The 22,500-nt window shown below is 49.4% G+C and overlaps 1 protein-coding gene across 4 annotated transcripts in view; it reads right to left on the reverse strand.

Moving 5' to 3' along the window:
- Positions 1-22,500, reverse strand: part of LOC137607269 (zinc fingers and homeoboxes protein 2) — a 63,238-nt gene that overhangs the window by 523 nt on the left and 40,215 nt on the right. For 2 of the 4 annotated variants that reach the window (XM_068332914.1, XM_068332917.1), the window contains exons 3-5: positions 14,834-18,002; positions 13,275-13,446; positions 5,486-5,616 (exon numbers count right to left, since the gene is read on the reverse strand). In XM_068332914.1, the coding sequence (XP_068189015.1) occupies positions 13,278-13,446; positions 14,834-17,715 (3,051 nt within the window). In that variant the 5' untranslated portion in view covers positions 17,716-18,002 and the 3' untranslated portion in view covers positions 5,486-5,616; positions 13,275-13,277. Of the gene's footprint in view, positions 1-5,485; positions 5,617-10,204; positions 10,321-13,274; positions 13,447-14,833; positions 18,003-22,500 lie in introns of those variants that run through there. The other 2 variants (XM_068332915.1, XM_068332916.1) reach the window with 2 other exon arrangements.

Genomic DNA, 22,500 nt, shown 5'->3' on the forward strand with positions numbered 1-22,500 from the left:
CTGAACCCAGCAGAGGGTTTAAACTGAACCCAGCAGAGGGTTTAAACTGAACCCAGCAGAGGGTTTAAACTGAACCCAGCAGAGGGTTTAAACTGAACCCAGCAGAGGGTTCAGCACATTGGGTCCAATCAAGGATGCAGTCAGAAGGTCAATGGTCTGTTCCGTGTGATCCAGTGAGGATGAGGTCACGACCCAGGTAGGAGTGGGTGTGGTTTGTGCAGAGGCATTATGTTAATGCAGGACTGGAGCTACCTGGTATTACCTGATGCAAAGGCTTCGGATTTAGTCCATGATTAGAACGCCTACCTGACCACTAAGTAACACAAGCTAGCCTGTTGCCCATGTTAGCAATGCTAGCAACACAATGCATGTCAGATATTTAGCTAGATGGGTGTTTCTAAGAGACTGACAGGACGGGGCGGGGCCACGCTGCTTTAAGGCTGGTTTGGTGTGGAAACCTGTGGATCAGGTGCTGCGTTTAGGAGCGTGTCGTCTACGTAACACAAACACACACAAAGTCCAGAGACGTACCCTTTGGAAAAGGCTGTGTTTTATTGAAATACAGCAGACATCAACAGGTTGTTTTGCGGACCTGGGCGGCAGAAACAGAACTCGAATACTTTCCAGTTATTATAAAGACGAATACTGATGGCTTTGATATTAGACAGCAAAAGAACCACCTGCCCCGGTGTCCGGGCGGAGGAACCGCGGCCTCACTCTGGACCAGGGCCCAAAAGCAGAAGCGTCATCTGCTGGGAACAAAACATACCACTTCAAAATGCTGGTGCATGATTTAGAGGTGAAGCACACCCGGAGTTCTGGGTGAGGACAGGAAACGGTGTTCGGCCTGTTTCTGCGCCTAGGCTGCTTGTTGGACAGCAGCAGAAGAAGAAGCAGAACCTCGGTTTGAAGCAGGACTGGCCTCAACTTCACCTACATTTAGTGCCCTGGTTTATCCAGAAAGAAAACCCAACATCGCTTTCAACACTTTCATTTAAACCACAGAAGAAGAGAAGCTTCTCTGCTCAGCCATGGAGGACAGGTGCCAACTTTGTGAAATCTGTTGTTGGTGAGTCTAAAAGTCTGCTGGTGGAGTTTAAATCTACAATCTGGTCTCTAGGGAAACTTTAAATTAAAGAAAACACGGTAACGTGATACGTTTTGAAAAGGTTGAGCTGTCAAAACCAAAAGAAGTGAGCTCATAAAAACACTTTGGTTCTCATGTGGGACGTCTATGATTGTAATTTTGCATCACTTGAAAACGCAGCTCTTGTTCATCAGCATGAACCTGTCAGCACCTCCACCGTGTGGATTTGCAGATTTGTCTAAATTCGGCGTGACAGCCCAGACACGTTTTGGTAGAAGCAACCTTTTACAGAGCGTCTAAATATCTGTAACTGTTTCCTAATAAGGAAACGTTCTTCTTGTCATGTCTCCACTGACTCCAGCTTTTCAAGAAACCTTCAGGTCTGACACATTTAAAAGTGTTAAAATAAAAAACCATCAGAGCTTTCACCTTTGACTGCAGGTATTTCTACATTTTTATTCCGTTTCCCAGGTGACGTGTTTGACATCAAAGCTCTAGAGCCAAAGTGCAGAGACAGCCGATGGCTGACGGATGGAGCGCCTGAAGTCGGGCTGACAGCTGACGAGCGTCAGACTAGAAAGAGACTTTGAAAGCCAACGGCTTCGGCCACACGGCGCTGATTCTCTACAAATCACCGACTGCCCAGAAAAGTTTGCTTCAGTTTCTGCTGTCAGATGAAACTGTTTGAGGCGCCATGTGGAGGAACCCAACTCAATGGAAGGACGACTGCGGCTCGAGTCAGAAAATGAAGCTTCTGGTACGAAATAAAGATTTAGAACTACTTTGTCCTGGTGGGAGCATGTTAAGCTGGAAGGGGCGGGGCATGTCGCTAACGGAAGCTAGGCCTCCTTTTCAGCAGCCGTCTAGTGACATTACCCAGTGAATGCTGGGAATGTTTCGGTGCACAGCAGGCACACAAATGTCAAAGTGACTCGGTGCACACTCGTCATCCTCAGCCTCAAAGTCCGAGCCACAAGCGAGCTAAGCTAAGCTAAGCTAAGGCTTTTACTGTAGCTTGTAGGCTTGATTCCAAAAATGCTACAAAGACATCAAATAACTGACGAGAATCTGTTGTTGTGTCAGTTTTCTTGCTTAGCGACCCCTCGCTAACATCCTTGGAGCGCTAAAAGATAACAAGATATTCAGGAACTGGCTGCTTAGGTGCTAGCCTCTCCTGCTAATTAGCTAGTTTGCTCCTGGGTGAGTTGGTTGAATTCCTTCCAGACAGCAGAAGCCTGCTGAGACGCTAAAGCCGTCCTGACTCCTCAGGAGCTCCGCGTAGCATCAATCCAGCTGGACGTCAGCTGTTCGGGGGCTTAATGACCACTTTCAAGATTCCATTCTGATGCTAATCAATGCTAATCCCCAAAACATTCAGTCAAACCACAACATTTACGTGACTCCTTGGTACAAATACAATCATTCTTCGGGACAAAAATTCAATTCAAGCTATGCAGCTAGCAAAAATAAAGTCTCTGGAGAGCTTGATAAGGCCGTGTCCACCAGGCGCTCGTCGTCGCCACGGTTACTGCACAAGGACGTGTGAGCGGCGCAACAGGGAGCGACGCGCTTTTAAAAAGCTTTCACCGATTTAAAATGAAGACAGAAGTGTCCTCAGCGGCCCTCCGTCGCCCCCTGGTGGACGGAGTGGAAAAGGCTCCGGTGTGGTCGAGGCCAGCCCTGCTGCGCGTGACAAAACGCCTTTCACACATACGGAGTCATGTGACCAGGACACGGCAGCGGCAGAAGCAACACAAACAAGTTCAGAGTTCACGTCACCGTGATCAGTGACGAGGGAATGGACCGATCCGGACTGAACCAACCGGACCAACGGTTTACGTCCTGAAGACACGCCGGCTCAGTCGTGTTTCTGTCTACAGGTGTGTGAAGAGAAAGAGTTCAGGTGTGTGAGGGTGCTGGTTGGCTGTAGGCGTGTGCTGGTTGGCTGTAGGCGTGTGCTGGTTGGCTGTAGGCGTGTGCTGGTTGGCTGTAGGCGTGTGCTGGTTGGCTGTAGGCGTGTGCTGGTTGGCTGTAGGCGTGTGGTGATTGGCTGTAGGCGTGTGGTGATTGGCTGTAGGCGTGTGGTGATTGGCTGTAGGCGTGTGGTGATTGGCTGTAGGCGTGTGGTGATTGGCTGTAGGCGTGTGGTGATTGGCTGTAGGCGTGTGGTGATTGGCTGTAGGCGTGTGGTGATTGGCTGTAGGCGTGTGGTGATTGGCTGTAGGCGTGTGGTGATTGGCTGTAGGCGTGTGCTGGTTGGCTGTAGGCGTGTGGTGATTGGCTGTAGGCGTGTGGTGATAGGCTGTAGGCGTGTGGTGATTGGCTGTAGGTGTGTGGTGATTGGCTGTAGGTGTGTGGTGATTGGCTGTAGGCGTGTGGTGATTGGCTGTAGGCGTGTGGTGATTGGCTGTAGGCGTGTGGTGATTGGCTGTAGGCGTGTGCTGGTTGGCTGTAGGCGTATGGTGATTGGCTGTAGGCGTGTGGTGATTGGCTGTAGGCGTGTGGTGATTGGCTGTAGGTGTGTGGTGATTGGCTGTAGGTGTGTGGTGATTGGCTGTAGGTGTGTGGTGATTGGCTGTAGGCGTGTGGTGATTGGCTGTAGGCGTGTGCTGGTTGGCTGTAGGCGTGTGGTGATTGGCTGTAGGCGTGTGGTGATTGGCTGTAGGTGTGTGGTGATTGGCTGTAGGTCTGTTCGTAGGAGAACGTTCGTTGGAACAGGAAATGCAGGTCGGCTTCAGTTCATCTGTTTTCCTGCTTTTCTTCAAAAAGGTTCCAGAGGGCGTGGTCCCCCCCCCTCAGCAGGAAGTGGTGGAGGAAGCCCCCCCCCCCCTCAGCAGGAAGTGGTGGAGGAAGCCCCCCCCCTCTCTCAGCAGGAAGTGGTGGAGGAAGTCCAGTGGCTGAAGAGTGACTGAAGTAGCACCAACCAGGCCGTCTTTATGTAAACACACACACACACACACACACACACACACACACCAGTGTCGGGGGGGGGGGGGTATCGCTCCCATTTTACAAAATTAACATCTTTTTCTGCAAACGTGTAGCAACACAGGGACAGAGCCGACGAACCGCAGACCCCGTGTACAGGAAGTAGAACCCCGTGTACAGGAAGTAGGACCCCGTGTACAGGAAGTAGAACCCCGTGTACAGGAAGTAGGACCCCGTGTACAGGAAGTAGGACCCCGTGTACAGGAAGTAGAACCCCGTGTACAGGAAGTAGGACCCCGTGTACAGGAAGTAGGACCCCGTGTACAGGAAGGAGAACCCTTTGTACAGAAAGTAGGACCCCGTGTACAGGAAGTAGAACCGTTTGTACAGGAAGTACGACCCCGTGTACAGGAAGTAGAACCCCGTGTACAGGAAGTAGCACCCCGTGTACAGGAAGTAGAACCCGTGTACAGGAAGTAGAACCCTTTCAAAGTGGTCAGGATGCAGCAGGTGTGCTTTGGCACTCGCATCAGTTCTTTATTGGGTGACTGGACCCGGAGCGTCGGACCCCTCCCGGGTCGCCCGCTCGCCGTTAGTCAGGTGCTGCTGCAGAAACACCCCCAGCGCTCAGTTCACCTCCACGGCAACACAGGTCACACACCACATCGCCTCGTCCGTCAGTTACCTAGGTTAGGGTGTTCAGGGGTTTAGGGGTTTGGGGGGGTTAGGGTCGGGGTTTTGGGGGGTTAGGGTCGGGGTTTTGGGGGGTTAGGGTCGCGGTTGGGGTTTTGGGGGGTTAGGGTTGGGGTTTTGGGGGGTTAGGGTCGGGGTTTTGGGGGGTTAGGGTCGGGGTTTTGGGGGGTTAGGGTCGGGGTTTTGGGGGGTTAGGGTCGGGGTTGGGGTTTTGGGGGGTTAGGGTCGGGGTTTTGGGGGGTTAGGGTCGGGGTTTTGGGGGGTTAGGGTCGGGGTTTTGGGGGGTTAGGGTCGGGGTTTTGGGGGGTTAGGGTCGGGGTTTTGGGGGGTTAGGGTCGCGGTTGGGGTTTTGGGGGGTTAGGGTCGGGGTTGGGGTTTTGGGGGGTTAGGGTCGCGGTTGGGGTTTTGGGGGGTTAGGGTCGGGGTTTTGGGGGGTTAGGGTCGGGGTTTTGGGGGGTTAGGGTCGGGGTTTTGGGGGGTTAGGGTTGGGGTTAAACTCTAGAAAGCCTCCAGATGTGAAGTTGAGCTTTGATTGTTTGGGACTCCGCCCACACGGCCATGTGATCCAATCAGAAGAGAAGACTTGAAAGAGTCCGTCGTCGTCGTCACTCTGCACCTCCCAATTTGTCCCCTTGATTTGAATTTCGTAGCACATTGGAGGGTCCTCTTGGAGGGAGGGGGGGGCCTGAAAGAGCTGTTCTCTTTGGGCGGGGGGCCTGAAAGTGCCATCCTCTTTGGGGGGTTGGGGGGGGGCCTGAAAGAGCCATCCTCGCTGGGGGGGGGGGGGCGATGTGGTGTGTGGTCTAGGACGCCCAGCAGGAGATCAGGACGACCAAAACCAGAAGAAGAAACTTCTTTTGTTGCTCCAGTCGTTTGAGTCCTCCTTCAGCCGACAACCCCTACTGCACCTGGGGGGGGGCAGGGGGAGATGGGGGGGCATGAAGAACAAGAGAAATGTCAGATTCTCAGACTCAGTCCACACGTCACGCATCAGTGCCTTCATCATGTTTTTGAGAACAACTCCGACAACGTGTAGCCCCCCCAGCTGGAGGACGTCTAGTCCCCCCTAGCTGCTAGAGGACTTTTAGTCCCCCCCAGCTGGAGGACGTCTAGTCCCCCCCCAGCTGCTAGAGGATGTCTAGTCCCCCCCCAGCAGGAAGCACCACCCGGTGTGACCCAGAACCAGCATCAGCCTCGGAGGAGGGTTAGGGGAATGAATGAATTTTATTGTCTTGTACATGAGAACAGGGTTCTATGGACCCCCCCCCCCCCACATAAACAGACAAGAAGTAGAATAAAAGAACTTCATGACATAAAGAAAAACATTCAGGTCATACGTGTTCGTCAACACGGCTTCAGTGTGGAGCTGGAATTTAGATGGGGGGGCAGACGTCATGGTGCTGGAATTTAGATGGGGGGGCAGACGTCATGGTGCTGGAATTTAGATGGGGGGGCAGACGTCATGGTGCTGGAATGTAAATGAGGCTCTAATTGAATTCAAACGGGGGGGCTCGGCTGGACTGAGTAGCTTGTAGTTTTACCTTCTGTGTCTGTTCTACATTATAATGATGACTGGGGGGGCGGGGGGAGTGCATTCTGGCAATTAAAGCTTCATCTATACGCTGTGACTGTTGCTGGGTTATTATGGGATATTGGAGATTGGTGGAAGGACAATGGTGTTTCTCCATCAGTCTTTATGACTCCTTCACTTAATGTGGGGATTAGCATCATTAGCATCATTAGCATCAGGCTCTTCGCTCTTCATTAGCACGGACTCAGTCTTAACCAACACGTTTCAGTCGTAAACCAACACGTTTCAGTCGTTAACCAACACGTTTCAGTCGTTAACCAACACGTTTCAGTCGTTAACTAACACGTTTCAGTCGTTAAATACCACGTTTCAGTCGTTAACCAACACGTTTCAGTTGTTAACTAACATGTTTTAATCATTTACAAACACGTTTCAGTCATTTATGAACACGTTTCAGTCGTTAACCACCCCGTTTCAGTCGTTAACCATCACGTTTCAGTCTTAACCAACACGTTTCAGTCGTTAACCAACACGTTTCAGTCGTTAACTAACATGTTTTAATCATTTACAAACACGTTTCAGTCATTTATGAACACGTTTCAGTCGTTAACCACCCCATTTCAGTTGTTAACCATCACGTTTCAGTCTTAACCAACACGTTTCAGTCGTTAACCAACACGTTTCAGTCGTTAACTAACACGTTTCAGTCGTTAACCACCACGTTTCAGTCGTTAACCAACACGTTTCAGTCGTTAACCAACATGTTTTAATCATTTACAAACACGTTTCAGTCATTTATGAACACGTTTCAGTCGTTAACCAACACGTTTCAGTCGTTAACGAACACATTTCAGTCGTCAACGAACACGTTTCAGTCGTTAACCAATATGTTTCAGTCTTTAACCAACACGTTTGTCGTCAACCAACACCTTTCAGTTGTTTACTAACACGTTTCAGTCATTAACTAACATGTCTTAGTCATTAAGGAACATGTTTCTTTAACATTAACGAACACGTTTCAGACATTAACGAACACGTTTCAATCGTTAACCAACACGTTTCAGTCCTTAACGAACACGTTTAAACGAACATGTTTCAGTCGTTTACGAACACATTTCAGTTGTCAACGAACACGTTTCAGTCGTTAACTAACACGTTTAAACGAACACTTTTGAGTCGTTAACAAGTTTCAGTTGTTTATGAACACATTTCAGTCATTTTCGAACACGTTTGTCGTTTACGAACATATTTCAGTCGTTGAAGTCAATCCTAACAGTTTACGGTCAAACGCAAATTGGATCCGGAGAAAAAACCACCCCGTTTCAGTCATTAACCACCACATTTCAGTCGTCAACCACCACGTTTCAGTCGTTAACCGACACATTTCGGTTGTTAACGAACACATTTCAATCGTCAACGAATACGTTTCACTCGTCAACGAATACGTTTCAGTTGTCAACGGACACGTTTCAGTCGTTAACCAACACGTTTCAGTTATAACCAACAAGTTTCAGTCGTTAACCAACAAGTTTCAGTCGTTAACCAACACGTTTCAGTCGTTAACAAACACGTTTAAACAAACACATTTCAGTCGTTTATGAACACGTTTCAGTTGTCAAAGAACACGTTTCAGTCGTTAACCAATGTTTCAGTCGTTAACCGACACGTTTCAGTCGTTAACCAACAGGTTTCAGTCGTTAACCAACACGTTTCAGCCGTTAACTAACGTGTCTTAGTCATTAAGAAACACGTATCGTTAACGTTAACCAACACGTTTCAGTCGTTAACGAACACGTTTAAACGAACACGTTTGAGTCGTTGACTAACACGTTTCAGTCGTTAACCAACACATTTCAGTTGTTAACCATCACGTTTCAGTCTTAACCAACACATTTCAGTTGTTAACCATCACGTTTCAGTCTTAACCATCACGTTTCAGTCTTAACCAACACGTTTCAGCCGTAAACCAACACGTTTCAGTCGTTAACCAACACGTTTCAGTCGTTAACTAACACGTTTCAGTCGTTAACCACCACGTTTCAGTCGTTAGCCAACACGTTTCAGTCGTTAACTAACATGTTTTAATCATTTACAAACACGTTTCAGTCATTTATGAACACGTTTCAGTCGTTAACCACCCCGTTTCAGTCGTTAAACATCACGTTTCAGTCTTAACCAACACGTTTCAGTCGTAAACCAACACGTTTCAGTCGTTAACCAACACGTTTCAGTCGTTAACTAACACGTTTCAGTCGTTAACCACCACGTTTCAGTCGTTAACTAACATGTTTTAATCATTTACAAACACGTTTCAGTCATTTATGAACACGTTTCAGTCGTTAACCACCCCATTTCAGTTGTTAACCATCACGTTTCAGTCTTAACCAACACATTTCAGTTGTTAACCATCACGTTTCAGTCTTGACCATCACGTTTCAGTCTTAACCAACACGTTTCAGCCGTAAACCAACATGTTTCAGTCGTTAACCAACACGTTTCAGTCGTTAACTAACACGTTTCAGTCGTTAACCACCACGTTTCAGTCGTTAACCAACACGTTTCAGTCGTTAACCAACACGTTTCAGTTATTAACCAACAAGTTTCAGTCGTTAACTAACATGTTTTAATCATTTACAAACACGTTTCAGTCATTTATGAACACGTTTCAGTCGTTAACCAACCCATTTCAGTTGTTAACCATCACGTTTCAGTCTTAACCAACACGTCTCAGTCGTTAACCAACACGTTTCAGTTATTAACCAACAAGTTTCAGTCGTTAACTAACATGTTTTAATCATTTACAAACACGTTTCAGTCATTTATGAACACGTTTCAGTCGTTAACCAACCCATTTCAGTTGTTAACCATCACGTTTCAGTCTTAACCAACACGTCTCAGTCGTTAACCAACACGTTTCAGTCGTTAACTAACACGTTTCAGTCGTTAACCACCACGTTTCAGTCGTTAACCAACACGTTTCAGTTGTTAACTAACATGTTTTAATCATTTACAAACACGTTTCAGTCATTTATGAACACGTTTCAGTCGTTAACCACCCCATTTCAGTTGTTAACCATCCCATTTCAGTCTTAACCAACACGTTTCAGTCGTTAACCAACACGTTCCAGTCGTTAACGAACACATTTCAGTTGTCAACGAACACGTTTCAGTCGTTAACCAATATGTTTCAGTCTTTAACCAACACGTTTGTCGTCAACCAACACCTTTCAGTTGTTTACTAACTCGTTTCAGTCATTAACTAACATGTCTTAGTCATTAAGAAACATGTTTCTTTAACATTAACGAACACGTTTCAGACATTAACGAACACGTTTCAATCGTTAACGAACACATTTCAGTCTTTAACGAACACGTTTAAACGAACATGTTTCAGTCGTTTACGAACACATTTCAGTTGTCAACGAACACGTTTCAGTCGTTAACTAACACGTTTAAACGAACACTTCTGAGTCGTTAACAAGTTTCAGTTGTTTATGAACACATTTCAGTCATTTACGAACACGTTTGTCGTTTACGAACATATTTCAGTCGTTGAAGTCAATCCTAACAGTTTACGGTGAAACGCAAACTGGATCCGGAGAAAAAACGACAGGAACACGAACGGTTGACCCCAACAGAGGAGCAGTGTTCAGTTAGGGTGGGGGTTAAGGTTTATGGGTGGGGGTCAGGGGTTAGGATTTATGGGCTGGTGGTTGACGTGACCTGACGTGACCCTACCCTAACCCGCCTCACGTTTGCAGCGTTTCTGTTCCTGAACTGGTTCTGACCCAGGAGTCCAAGCCTGACGGGACGGCGGAGGTTCTGACTGCTGCATATTGATTAACCATCTGCTGGGGTCCTGCCCCCCCCCCCCATCCCACCAGTACACCCCTCATCTGTCCACCAGGTTCACCCCTCATCCACCCATCAGCTGTGGTCCTGCCCCCCCCCCCATCCCACCAGTATCACCCTCCATCCATCCATCAGCTGGGGTCCTGCTTCCTCTCTTCCTCCTTCCTCCACACAGTCATCCAATCAGCTGTAACTGTTCCTTGAATTCACCAACTCCCTGATGGTGAACCTGTGTGGAGACAACAACCCAGGAGTCGGTGAACACAGCCTGACCTTCTGGTCCCCAAGTCAGCTCCTGGATCACATGGTCTGACTGTAACCATAGAGACACTGACTCTATCTGGACTAACTCTAACTTGATTGATTATTGATTGTGGGCGTGGCGTCGGCCCCGGAGACGTACCGGCCCACCATCAGCCCCGCCCTGCTCACGGCGGTTTGTCTGGAGGAAATCGTCTGAGCAGAACTCAAACTTTCCTGTCAGAGCTGACAGGCGGGGGGAGGGGGGGCATCACTGCCCCAGGCGGGGCCTTTTATCTCTCAGAGCCCCCCACCGTGGGGCGCCACTGCTATTTTGGGCTCCAATCCTGTTTTTACTTTCCTAAATTTTGTTTGTTGCTGAGCGGCCAAAACTCACACAGCTAAACACACACACACACACACACACACACACACACACACACACACACACACACACACACAGAGCGACTGGCTGGAGTTGCTGTGTTTACTGCCTGGGATGGAGGTGTTGGCTGGGATATTAACGGACCGGGGTTGGGGGGCTGGGGGGGCACTGGGGACCGGCAGAACCTCCCTCAGTTATTTCTCTTTACTGGTTCTTCAAACCTGCTGCTGCTCATTGGTTTCAACACAAACGTCTAACGGATGGAGTCTGAATCTGAACACCAGGGAATGAACGTTTGTTCCAGGATGAGACTGCAGCAACCAATCAGAACGGCTTTGGAACCAGCAGCCAATCAGAGCGGCTTTGAAACCGTTCTGGAGAAAAAGTAAAAATCTTAGTGAAATTAAAGTCATGTGTTGGAAGTCGACTAACCAAAAACAACTTCCTGGAGCACCATGCTTCAGTCTTCTCCTCCTTTGGGCTTTTCCCTTCAGGGTCTCCACAGCCAATCAGTGTCCTCCATCTAACCCTGTCTTCTCATCCTCTTCTCTCACACCAACTACCTTCATGTCCTCCTTCACTACATCCATAAACCTCCTCTTTGGTCTTCCTCTAGGCCTCCTGCCTGGCAGTTCAGAACTCAGCATCCTTCTACCAATATATTCACTATCTCTCCTCTGGACATGTCCAAACCATCTCAGTCTGGCCTCTCTGACTTTATCTCCAGAACCTCTAACATGTGCTGTCCCTCTGATGGACTCATTCCTGATCCTATCCATCCTGGTCACTCCCAGAGAGAACCTCAGCATCTTCATCTCTGCTACCTCCAGCTCTGTCTCCTGTCTTTTCCTCAGTGACACTGTCTCTAGACCAAACAACATCGCTGGTCTCACCAGCGCCACGCTTCAGTACATCATACATGTAATTCACCAATCAGAAGCCAGGATTGGACCATTTATTTCTTCATATTTCTTCTGTAATGTCACTTCCTGCGACACCCAATCAGATTCATGGAAAGCAAAATATCACCTCATCTCTTTCTTGTGGCAACAGAAATATACAGCGCGCCCTCGTGCATTAGCGCATCAACACTCGTAACTTCACCTCATCGTAGATTTTTGGTCGGCAGTCATGTGACACCATATTCGCATTCTATTGGCTGACATCATCCTGAAGTGCGCTACTGTGGTGGAAAGTTTTTAGTACAATAAAATAATACAATAATATAACAATAACAATATCATCTAAGTGAACCAGAGATCTGGAGTGTTGTGTGTCATATCATTCGGCTCTTGTGAAGGTGGCCCCAGGATGTCTCCAGGTCATGAAGACGCTGCATGAAAATAATTCCTGTTTGACCATATTTGGAAATGCTTGCATGACTGTGGGTCTCCTTGAAGAAGTTAGACGCTGACAGAAGCAGCTAGCCAGATCATTTCAGACACTGTACCTGAAGTTAGAATGTATGTTTCTGCACAGGGTCATCCAGAGAATGTCTGCAGCAGATCCTCACAGGGGTCACGTGACTGATTATGTTTTGTCATCAAATAGTTTTGTGAAACTGTCGACTTGATATTTCTGGTAACGTCTGGAGGTCATGACGTACCAACTGAGAGCCGTAAAGAACTGGTTGAAAGCAGGTGGGCCCAGGTTAATACCTCCCCCTAGTCACACCTTTAGGGTATAAAAAGAGATGTGATCCATTTCCTAGTTTGTACTTGAAGTTTTTTCCTGTACCCAGAATATTCTGTAACAACACACCGGAGGACTTCTTCATCGTCTCCAGAGCTCTCATCATGCTTAGATAAGTATTTGTTGAACCCGTCTGTCTGTCAATATCATCGATGATGTTATTGGACTCATACTCACCGTGATTTGAATTGACAAATAAATATCTTGTATTTTACACTGTCTCCTGTCCTTAAGAGAAAAGAAACCCCACCGTACTACAGTCTGTGAGTCCCGGACTTCTGTGAGACACTAAAGCTCTTTAAACAGTCCCTCAGAGTGTTTTAAAGGTAATAATAGAAGGTGGTTTAATATCAGTATGGGGGGGTTCAGAAACGTTTAAATTACCCTAAATAATAGTTTGTCGCTCTATCGTGGAATTCGTTAATCACATGTGGCTCCTGGAACGCATTAACCACGAGGAACGAGGGAACACTGCATATATACTGTAAATATAAATGTATATAATGTATATACAAATATAAATGAACTCACACACATGCATATGTTCATATATAATATACACACACAGATATATACAGTGGGCGTGTCCTCAGTCTGTGGCGTCGCTCAGAGACGAGTCAGAAAAACGGGTTCAGGCTTTACTTCATCGCCGTTTGTTTCAAATAATCAGAGAAGAATGCAGGTCCGAAGAAAAGCATCTTTACATCCGGGTCCTTTTCCAGAGGGAATTCAGGGCCTCCGGGGACCCACGCCCTCAGGGGGCCCACGCCCTCCTGATGAATATTTTCATCACAAAATGGGGAACACTACACGTTACTCATAGCCCATCCAATCAGCCCCCCTAGTGGAACCGAGGCGGGTCTCACCGTTTATCCGGTCAGCCTCCCAGTGGGGTCCTCAGCCGTCTTCCTGTCCCGATCCAGGAGCAGCTCAGGTCCTCTCCTGGAGTGCCCGTCCTGCAGCCAGCTGCCGAACACCTCCCTGACTCCCCCGTTGTGTCTCCTGGTCTTCAGGTCCAACGAGTTCTGCTGCCTCGCTCTGAGACACAGAAGGGAACTGGTGAGCTGGACCCATCTGGACCCATCCAGACCCATTCAGACCAATCCGGACCCATCTGGACCAATCCAGACCCACCCGGACCTCGCTTGCCAGAGGTTTACTTCAGCATGCCACCCTGGCTTTAATTCGGGACAGCAAACATGGTGCTGTGTGACCCCCGACTTAACCCCTAACCCTAACCCTAACCCCAACTTAACCCCTAACCCTAACCCTAACCCCGACTTAACCCCTAACCCTAACCCTAACCCCGACTTAACCCCTAACCCTAACCCCGACTTAACCCCTAACCCTAACCCTAACCCCGACTTAACCCCTAACCCTAACCCTTTCCTTAGCCTTTTATACATGCTCTATTGTTGAGTTGGGTTGTTTTAATAGTTGCTCTTCGTAGCACTTTGAGATCTTCATAATGTAAAGCGTAATATAAATAAAATGTATTATTATTATTATTATTACAAGTTCACACCTTCCCAAGTTCACACCTTCACAGGTTCACACCTTCCCAAGTTCACACCTTCACAGGTTCACACCTTCACAGATTCACAGCTTCACCTGGAGCTCCAAAAACTACAGCTGCTGCAGCGTCGTTAACATGTTCACACGTTCACCCGTTCACCAGCCAGCCGTTCACACGTTCACACATTCACCAGTCAGTCAGCAGCAGAGTGAGCCAGCGCTCCGGGGGGTGAAGGCCTCCAGGTGAGCGTTACTGGTCCGAGGCCAGAGCCACACAGCACCTAATGGGTTAATGCCAACAATAACGCCAGTACAGGCGCCAGGCCAACACAGGTGCATTCTGGGACGATGGTGGGACACCGATGGACGGATCAGAGACAGTGGTGAGGACAGCCATGATGTGTGTGTGTGTCTGTGTGCGTGTGTGTCTGTGTGTGTGCGTGTGTGTGTGTCTGTGCGTGTGTGTGTGTCTGTGTGTGTGTGTGTGTGTGTGTGTGTGTTTCCTATGTTAGAGACAGCCTTCCCTTTCAACAAGGATGATGATGATGATCATCATCACATACACACACACACACACACCCACACACAGACATACACACACACACAGACACACACACACACACACACACACAGACACACACATACACACACATACACACACATACACACACATACACACACAAACACAGACACCCACACACACAGACACACACAGACACACAGACACACAGACACACACACACACACCCACACACAGACAGACACACACACACAGACACACACACACACACACAGACACACACATACACACACATACACACACATACACACACATACACACACAAACACAGACACACACACACACAGACACACACAGACACACAGACACACACACACACACACAGGTTACCTGGCAGACAGGTGGTCTTGCAGCAGATGGGGGGGCTGTCTACTCAGTCTGGTGCCCCCCTGCTCCACTAGCCAGCCCAGCTCCACCTCCAACACCTGGTTGCCCGTGACGACTCCGTCCTGAACGGATGTGGGCGGAGTGTTTCCAGGTGAGCCCACAGATGGCCCCTGTCCTCCAGCCCCTCCGTTGCCATGGTAACGTTCCGTCACCTCCACGCTGTGAGGCTGGTTGCCGTTGAACCAGCAGGCGAAGTCGGGCTGGGCCAGTCCCTCCAGGCCCGAGTCCTCAGGGGGGGGCCACCGTGTCTGGGCCAGGTCCTCGCTGAGGACGGCCCCCGACTGGCGGTCTGGAGCCATGGAGGAGGGGTTTGCGTGGGCAGTGGAGCGGGTGGTGCTGGCCTGTGAGGGTGGGGCGGGGCTTTGAAGGTGACCCATGCTGGCGTTGGTCTTGTGGGTGCCGTTGAGCTGCACCGCCGGCTGTGGGTACAGACCTTTCTGGCTGGTGTCGGTGACGCCCCCTGAAGACCCCCTCTTGGTGCCCATGGAGTTGAGGAGGGCTTGTTCCATGTTGTCTCGCAGCGCCCGGCGCTCCACAAACCAGCTGTCGATTTCCTGCTGAGACAGGCGGGTGGAGACCGCCAGACCGTCCACGTCGCTCCGTGTCGGGAAACTGTTGCTCAGGAAGTTCTCCTCCAGGATGTTGAGCTGCTCGGCCGTCTTCCCCTTCATCCGCTCCAGCAAGGGGAACTGGGTCAGCACAGAGGTCTTCTGCTCCACGTCCACTTTGGACAAAGGTGGTTGATCACCACCGTCCAAAGGCACCACTCCACTGTTGTAGGGAAGGGCGGTTTGATCATGGGGCCAGTTGCCATCCATGCAAGATATCCCATCTGCCTCTGCCCCGGGGGGGAGTCCCTTGTCTCCTCTGGGGTAGCTGACCTTCAGCTCCAGCCTTTGCTGTTCTGTTAGTTTCTTGTCGAAGGGGAACCTTGGGATCTGGGTTGGGGTTTTGGCCGGAGCATGGATGGACTGGATAATCGTTGGCCTTCTTACCTGTGGGGACAGGAGAGGGGGGGAGCTTGCCAGCTTTAAATCAGCAGCTGGGGTAACATGGCTACTGGGATGCTTTTCTTTGGAAGGGATGGCTGAAGTCAGAGAAACAAGCAGGTTTTGAAATGGAGGTGCAAAGATGGGCGGGGGGGCTATCATTGGCCTGGTTAAGGATTCTGGAAAGACTATGGAAGGAAGTGAGACCACAGGCTTGGTTTTGGGGTTTCCTATGTTAGAGACAGCCTTCCCTTTTGACAAGGAAGATGGTGAAGATGAAGATGAAGATGATGATGGTGGTGGTGGCATTAAAGGCACAGTAGCAGATGGCCTCTTTATCTCTGTGATGACCAGAGGAACTGGTGCAGGTCTCTTCACCTCCGTGGGGGTAGGAGGTGCAGCCATTGGGAGTCGGTCTTTCTGGGGAGGAGGTGGTGGTGGGGGGGCCATCAGGACTCCGTCCTTACGACCACCGGAATGGGGGGCCACTGCCATGATGGGCCGCTTACAATCAGGACCAAACACTGTTGTTAGGTGAGTTCGTTTATGTGCAAGGCCACTGGAGAATCCAAAAGAAGGATTTGCAGCGGTGACCACACCTAAACCGTTGGACACTGTTGTCCGGACATGACTGGGATGTCTGACTACAGTATGGACCAGGGGCTGCTGGGAGAATTTCACAGACTGGGAGCTCGGGCTAGTAGTTACAGCAGGGAAAGTGTGATGAGCAGCAGGGATGGAGCCATTGAACATCTTCTTCCTTGCTTCTTCCACCTCCTCTGGGGACCATGTGATGCCTTGCTTCAGCCGCTGGGTGGTGAACCAGACTTTGATCTGTTCCTCAGGGTGCTTGGAAGCAGCTGTCAGCCATGACAGCTCCGCATGGGTTGGGTATGGAAATTTGTTAAAGGAGGTGATCAACGTCAAGTTGTGGTCTAAGGAGGGGTTGTATTTGCTGGTGTTCAGGGGAACAGCTACTTTGGGTGCAGAGGTGAAGTTGGGCGGGCGCTGGAGCATCGGGGTGACGTGGTTGAGCCCTTGGAGGATGGCGGCTTCGGGAATGATGACGGTGCCGTTGATGTTTAATGCTGTGATTTGATCCTTCTGGTGCAAACCGTTGAGCTGGCTTTTGGTTTTGCCCCCTTGAAGGAAGGAAGGGGTGCTTTCCAGGGGTTTCACTGGGGTAGATGGTGGCATCTTTGGGCCACTGTCGCCTTCACCTGGTTTTTCTGTCCGTTCGCAGTCGACTGAATGGTCCCTGCCTTCGATTGTCTGCTCTAAGACGGTCTGACTGTTGACTTGAATTCTCTTGAACTTAAAGTTTGTCTCGCCTGGGTGCTTCCTCTCATTGTGTTCTGTGAGCGAGTCGAACTTCTTAGTGTTGAAATTGCAGACAGCACAGAGGTACAAAGGATTGAGGATGACATTGGGATGGCTGGAGTCAACGTGCTCCTTGAAGTCATTCAGGTTCTGCGTGGAAAAGGGGCAGTACTTGCAGTCGTACCCTCGGGTCTGCTTCTTCTGGGATGTTGGGATGTCTTTCGCTCCTGCTTCTACGTCCTCAATGACCGGGGGCTGCTGGTTGTCACCAAATTCGTCCTCGGGACTCTGCTTTTCCACTGGTTTTGGAAACTCTTGCTGGTGAGGATTTTCTGGATTGTCTTGTCTGGGGTCCCGACTCTTTTCTGTCGATGATTCAGACTTATAATTTTCTGTCACATCATTTTCTGCCAGTATTTCCTTGTCCATTACTTCCTCAGGGTCATCTTGTTCTTCAGGGACTTTGTGAAAAACTCGGACCATACAAGGGACGGAGGACTTCCTGCGACTGGACATGATGGCTGCTGGTGGTAACGCTGGTGCTGGTGTTGCTGGTTGCCTTGACGATGCTGTGGTTTTCGGTTGCTGCTGCTGGCTGGGGACGTCAGCGTGTCTTTGAAGGGATCTCACTCGGGTTAGTCGGTGCTGGCAGTTGGGGGTTCTGGTCGGTGACTGTAGCGCCCCCAGCGGCTGATGGTGCTGGCCCAGGACCGGTGGTGCAGTGGTGTCTCCCGCTCACTGGCAGTGTCAGCTAGCGCCCTGGGCGTCATGGAGGGGCACCGCAGAGAACAGCTGGGCTCAAGCTGCAAAGGAACAGAGAACACACACCTTCATTCAGCTGGTCCAGTAGAAACACACAAGTAGTTTCGGAGCAAAATGTTGGGGAAAGCGTATAGAACGGGTCGGTCACCAGCTCATGTTCACCACCTCAGGTCACTGAGAGGTCACCGTCACATAACAGACATCAGCCGACCGTTTGTGAGGACAAAGCCTCCTTTCTCCCGTCATCGGTTAGCAGGACGTTCTGCTAGCTTCACGTTCAACATCTTACAAGGAACCTGCGAGTCAGTTTTTGGTTGGCTTCTGATAAGTCAGGTGACACTTTGCTCGGCGCCCCCCTCAACATCCTCTGAAGTCTGCGCCACGTTTCTTTGTCGTCGCTCATCCTGAACATCACAGCGCTTCGTCTGGTCCATCTTAATCAGATGCTGGCAGATAAATCTGCGGCCAGAAGTTAAAAATGAAGCGAGTCTGAATGACAAGCTGGAATGAGATGCTGCGCTGGAAAAATTGCCATGATTGTGAGTGCCACTTACTCAGGGCACGCTGTTCCCAACAAGCCACATGTAAATGCAATAAATTGAAGTGTCCACAGTAACTTCAAAAGGAAAACACAGAATCCAAAGCCCATTAAAAACACATTAAGTGTAGATTCATAGATTCAGGCAAAGACAACTTCACAGGATAATTACCCTGTAATCATGTAATAAGAGCAATCTCCTGACAGCTATCATCCACACAATGGAACTGAGGGAGAGAGAGAGAAAGAGAGAGAGAGGCATTTAGGAATAAATATGGGAAGAGAGGGAGAAGAAGATAAAAATAAAAAGGAGGACAAAAGGAAGAAGCAGGTAAAAGAGAAAGTGATATAAAAAGGCAACGGGAGACAGTGGAGAAGAAAGTTCCAGCTGATGAAAGAGAGCAGGAACGAAGCAGAAGAGGTTTAAGTAGGCCATGGCCTGGCAGACAGCAAGAGAAGAGGAAGATGAGGGACAGGAGAAGGGGATGAAGAGAGGAAGGAGGACAAAGACACTACCGAGCATTTCAGACGGAAGAAGAAGGTGAACAGAGAGCAGATGAAGAGCGCTTTCATTCCACACATTTAGGATCAAACAAAGGTTTCCTGTTGTTAGGCAGAAAATCACAGGTGCCAAAGAAAGCGAGCCCCTTTCTACAAGGAGTTAGTGCTGGCCAAGCTGCTATTGTCCCACGTGTCACTTCCTGTTGGTGTCAGCCTTGATCAGCTCCTCACCACCTGCTTCTGACGCCCGTTTCATGCTTCCAGATCATCCAGAGTCCTGTTGGGATTGGTGCGCTAATCGCTTCTAGTTCTAATTCCAACACACTGACTCGGCTGTTGACTCAGGACTTCAACTAATGAAAGATGCTAATGACAGCCGTCCCCATTAAAACAATCAGTCAGGTGACAGGAACTAACAGGAACTAGTTGTTAGTGAGGGCACTGGTTATTGGTCTTCAAGACCTCATGACTTTAGGTCGGAGTAGCTCAACAAACCTGAGTCAAAAAGGTCCAGAACCAAACAGGACAATCTAACCAGATCCAGCACCTGGAACAGCCAAACAGGACAGTCTAACCGGGATCCAGCACTGCAGCAACCCAAACAGAACAATCTAACTAGATCCAGCACCTAGAACAACCCAAAGGGGGCAACCTAACGAGATCCAGCACCTGGAAAAACCCAAAGAGGACAATCTAACCGGATCCAGCACCTGGAACAACCCAAACAAGACAGTCTAACTGGATCCAGCACCTGGAACAACCCAAACAGGACAATGTAACCAGATCCAGGACCTGGAAAAACCCAAACAGGACAATCTAACCGGATCCAGCACCTGGAAAAACCCAAACAGGACAGTCTAACCGGATCCGGCACCTGGAACAACCGAACACGACAATCTAACCGGACCGTCACAGTGACCTGAGGTGGTGAACATGAAATGGTGACCGACTCGTTCAATTAACTTCACACTCCATCTTCCTGGAAAAACCTGTGGCAACACAACTGTCCTCACTTCACAGACTGTCATTTTGCAGATGATTCAGGCGTTCCCGGACCATGGGTCAGCCTCTAACGAGATAACAGGAGGACTGGTGAAGACCTTCAGAACGAAGGGCCACAAGGTTACTTCATACTCAATAAATTTAGCATTGTAGTTGTTTTGCAGGAAGGTTTTGAGGGTCAGGGGTTAGGGGTCAGAGTGTCTTTCATTGAGAATCAAACTACCAAGGTATGGGTATTTTTTGGTGCAACTGGTGCAAGTCTTGCTATTGCATGTATTATAGTTAGGGATAGGGTCAGGGTTAGGGTCAGGGTTAGAAGGTAGGTTCAGAGGTAGGGGTCAGGGGTTAGGGATAGGGTGTATTAGCATGCAGTCACTGGCAGGTAGGTCTTGAGGAAGAAGCAGTGTCTTAAAGAAGCTTGAGGTCATGTGACCAGACAGCATGACAACTAATAAACCATAATTAACCATCCCTTGTGTTTCATCTTATACTTCGTGCTGTACTGTCTGATGTACTGTCTGTGTTGTTCTGTCTGTGTAGTACTGTCTGTGTTGTCCTGCCCGTGTTGTCCTGCCCGTGTTGTACTGTCTGTGTAGTACTGTCTGTGTTGTTCTGTCTGTGTTGTCCTGCCCGTGTTTTCCTGCCCGTGTTGTACTGTCTGTGTAGTACTGTCTGTGTTGTCCTGCCCGTGTTGTACTGTCTGTGTTGTACTGTCTGTGTAGTACTGTCTGTGTTGTTCTGTCTGTGTTGTACTGCCTGTGTTGTTCTGTCTGTGTTGTACTGTCTGTGTAGTACTGTCTGTGTAGTACTGTCTGTGTTGTACTGCCTGTGTTGTTCTGTCTGTGTTATCCCGTGTTGTACTACCTGTGTTGTACTGCCTGTTGTACTGTCTACCGTGGGTCAGAGAGGACTGCCATTTCATCTGTGCTGTATGTCGTGCATATATGGTAAACTTGACAATAAAGCTGACTTTGACTTTGACTGAAGTAACTGGTGACCAGGTCTGTACCACCAGTGCACTGATTTGCACAAACTGGTTTCTGCCGGAGGTCAAGCAGGACAAGTGACAGGAAGGAGTGTAGGAGGCGCTCCTTCCTGTCTGCATAAGATGAGGAGGAGGAAGACGAGGAGGAGGAAGACGAGGAGGAGGAAGACGAGTGCATAGGAGCCAAGGAAAAGGAATAGAACACCCAAAAGAGGAGAGACTGAAACGTGAAGGTGGATGATGGAGCTGCTTGGCGGCGCCACCGGTAGAACCACAGAACCAGAACCACAGATCCAGAGAATCTCAGAACCAGAACCACAGAACCAGAACCACAAATCCAGAGAACCTCAGAACTACAATCACAGAACCAGAACCAGAGAACCAGAGAACCAGAACCACAGAACCAGAACTACAGAACCACAGAACCAAAACCACAGAACTAGAACCACAGATCTAGAACCACAGAACCACAACCACAACCACTCGTCAGCGTGACAAACTCCACGCTGGTTGGGGCCGTTGCGTGTTGCCTGATTGGGGCCGTTGCGTGTTGCCTGGTTGGGGCCGTTGCGTGTTGCCTGGTTGGGGCCGTTGCGTGTTGCCTGGTTGGGGCCGTTGCGTGTTGCCTGGTTGGGGCCGTTGCGTGTTGCCTGGTTGGGGCCGTTGTGTGTTGCCTGGTTGTGTGTGATTCTGTCGGGCTCAGCTCAACTCGCTGCACGCTTGTAATTGCTTGGGCAATATTTGTGTGCAGGGGATTGTGGGAGCTCGCAGCGCTCTGTAATCACGGAGGAAATAATGAACACCAGCAATAATGAATGTGATATACAAATTACAGGGGGGGTGCTCCTCCAAGAGGCAAAACAAACACCTCCCTGAAAGTCACAGCAAAGCAACCGGAGTGGACCCTCGGGGGGGGGGCAGGGTTCACTCTAGGCTTGACAAACACTGATCACATTTTCTCGTCCATCAAGGGCATTTGTATGACCGCAAACTGCCCCCATCCGTCCGACCGCAAACTGCCCCCAAACCCCACCAGGCCTGGAGGCGGGTGCGTGAACAGGGACAGACCGACGCGTCAGGAAGCCATTAACACTCAGTAAGGTAATGAGGAAGTATCTCGGGAAATAAAAGGACAAATTAGGAGGAGCAAATGGAGATTAGAAAGAGCCAGTTGTGCTGATGGGGGGCCATTGGGGGGGGGGGTAAGAAAGTTTTAGTGGAACAAAGTCAAGCTGGCGGGGACAGGGGTGTTACCTCATCGGGGCAGTTTACAGATTACGGTGAACTTCTGTGTGTGGGCCAATTTTGTTCTTGGTCCCACGGCTCCAGAGAAGAACCTCTTGAAGACCCCACTTTCAGAAAACACCACGTCCCAGCTCCGCCCCATCTCAGGCTGGATCTCCTTTCTAGAATAGACTCTAGAGGTCGGAGGTCATCCCACCAGCAGGGCGTAGTGCAGACTGAAGGAGCACCTGGAGTTTCTGAGCCAGACACCACAGGTCCTGGTTCTGCA

The sequence above is a fragment of the Antennarius striatus genome, chromosome 14 (assembly GCF_040054535.1).
Source record: "Antennarius striatus isolate MH-2024 chromosome 14, ASM4005453v1, whole genome shotgun sequence".
In the NCBI taxonomy this organism is placed as follows: domain Eukaryota; kingdom Metazoa; phylum Chordata; class Actinopteri; order Lophiiformes; family Antennariidae; genus Antennarius; species Antennarius striatus.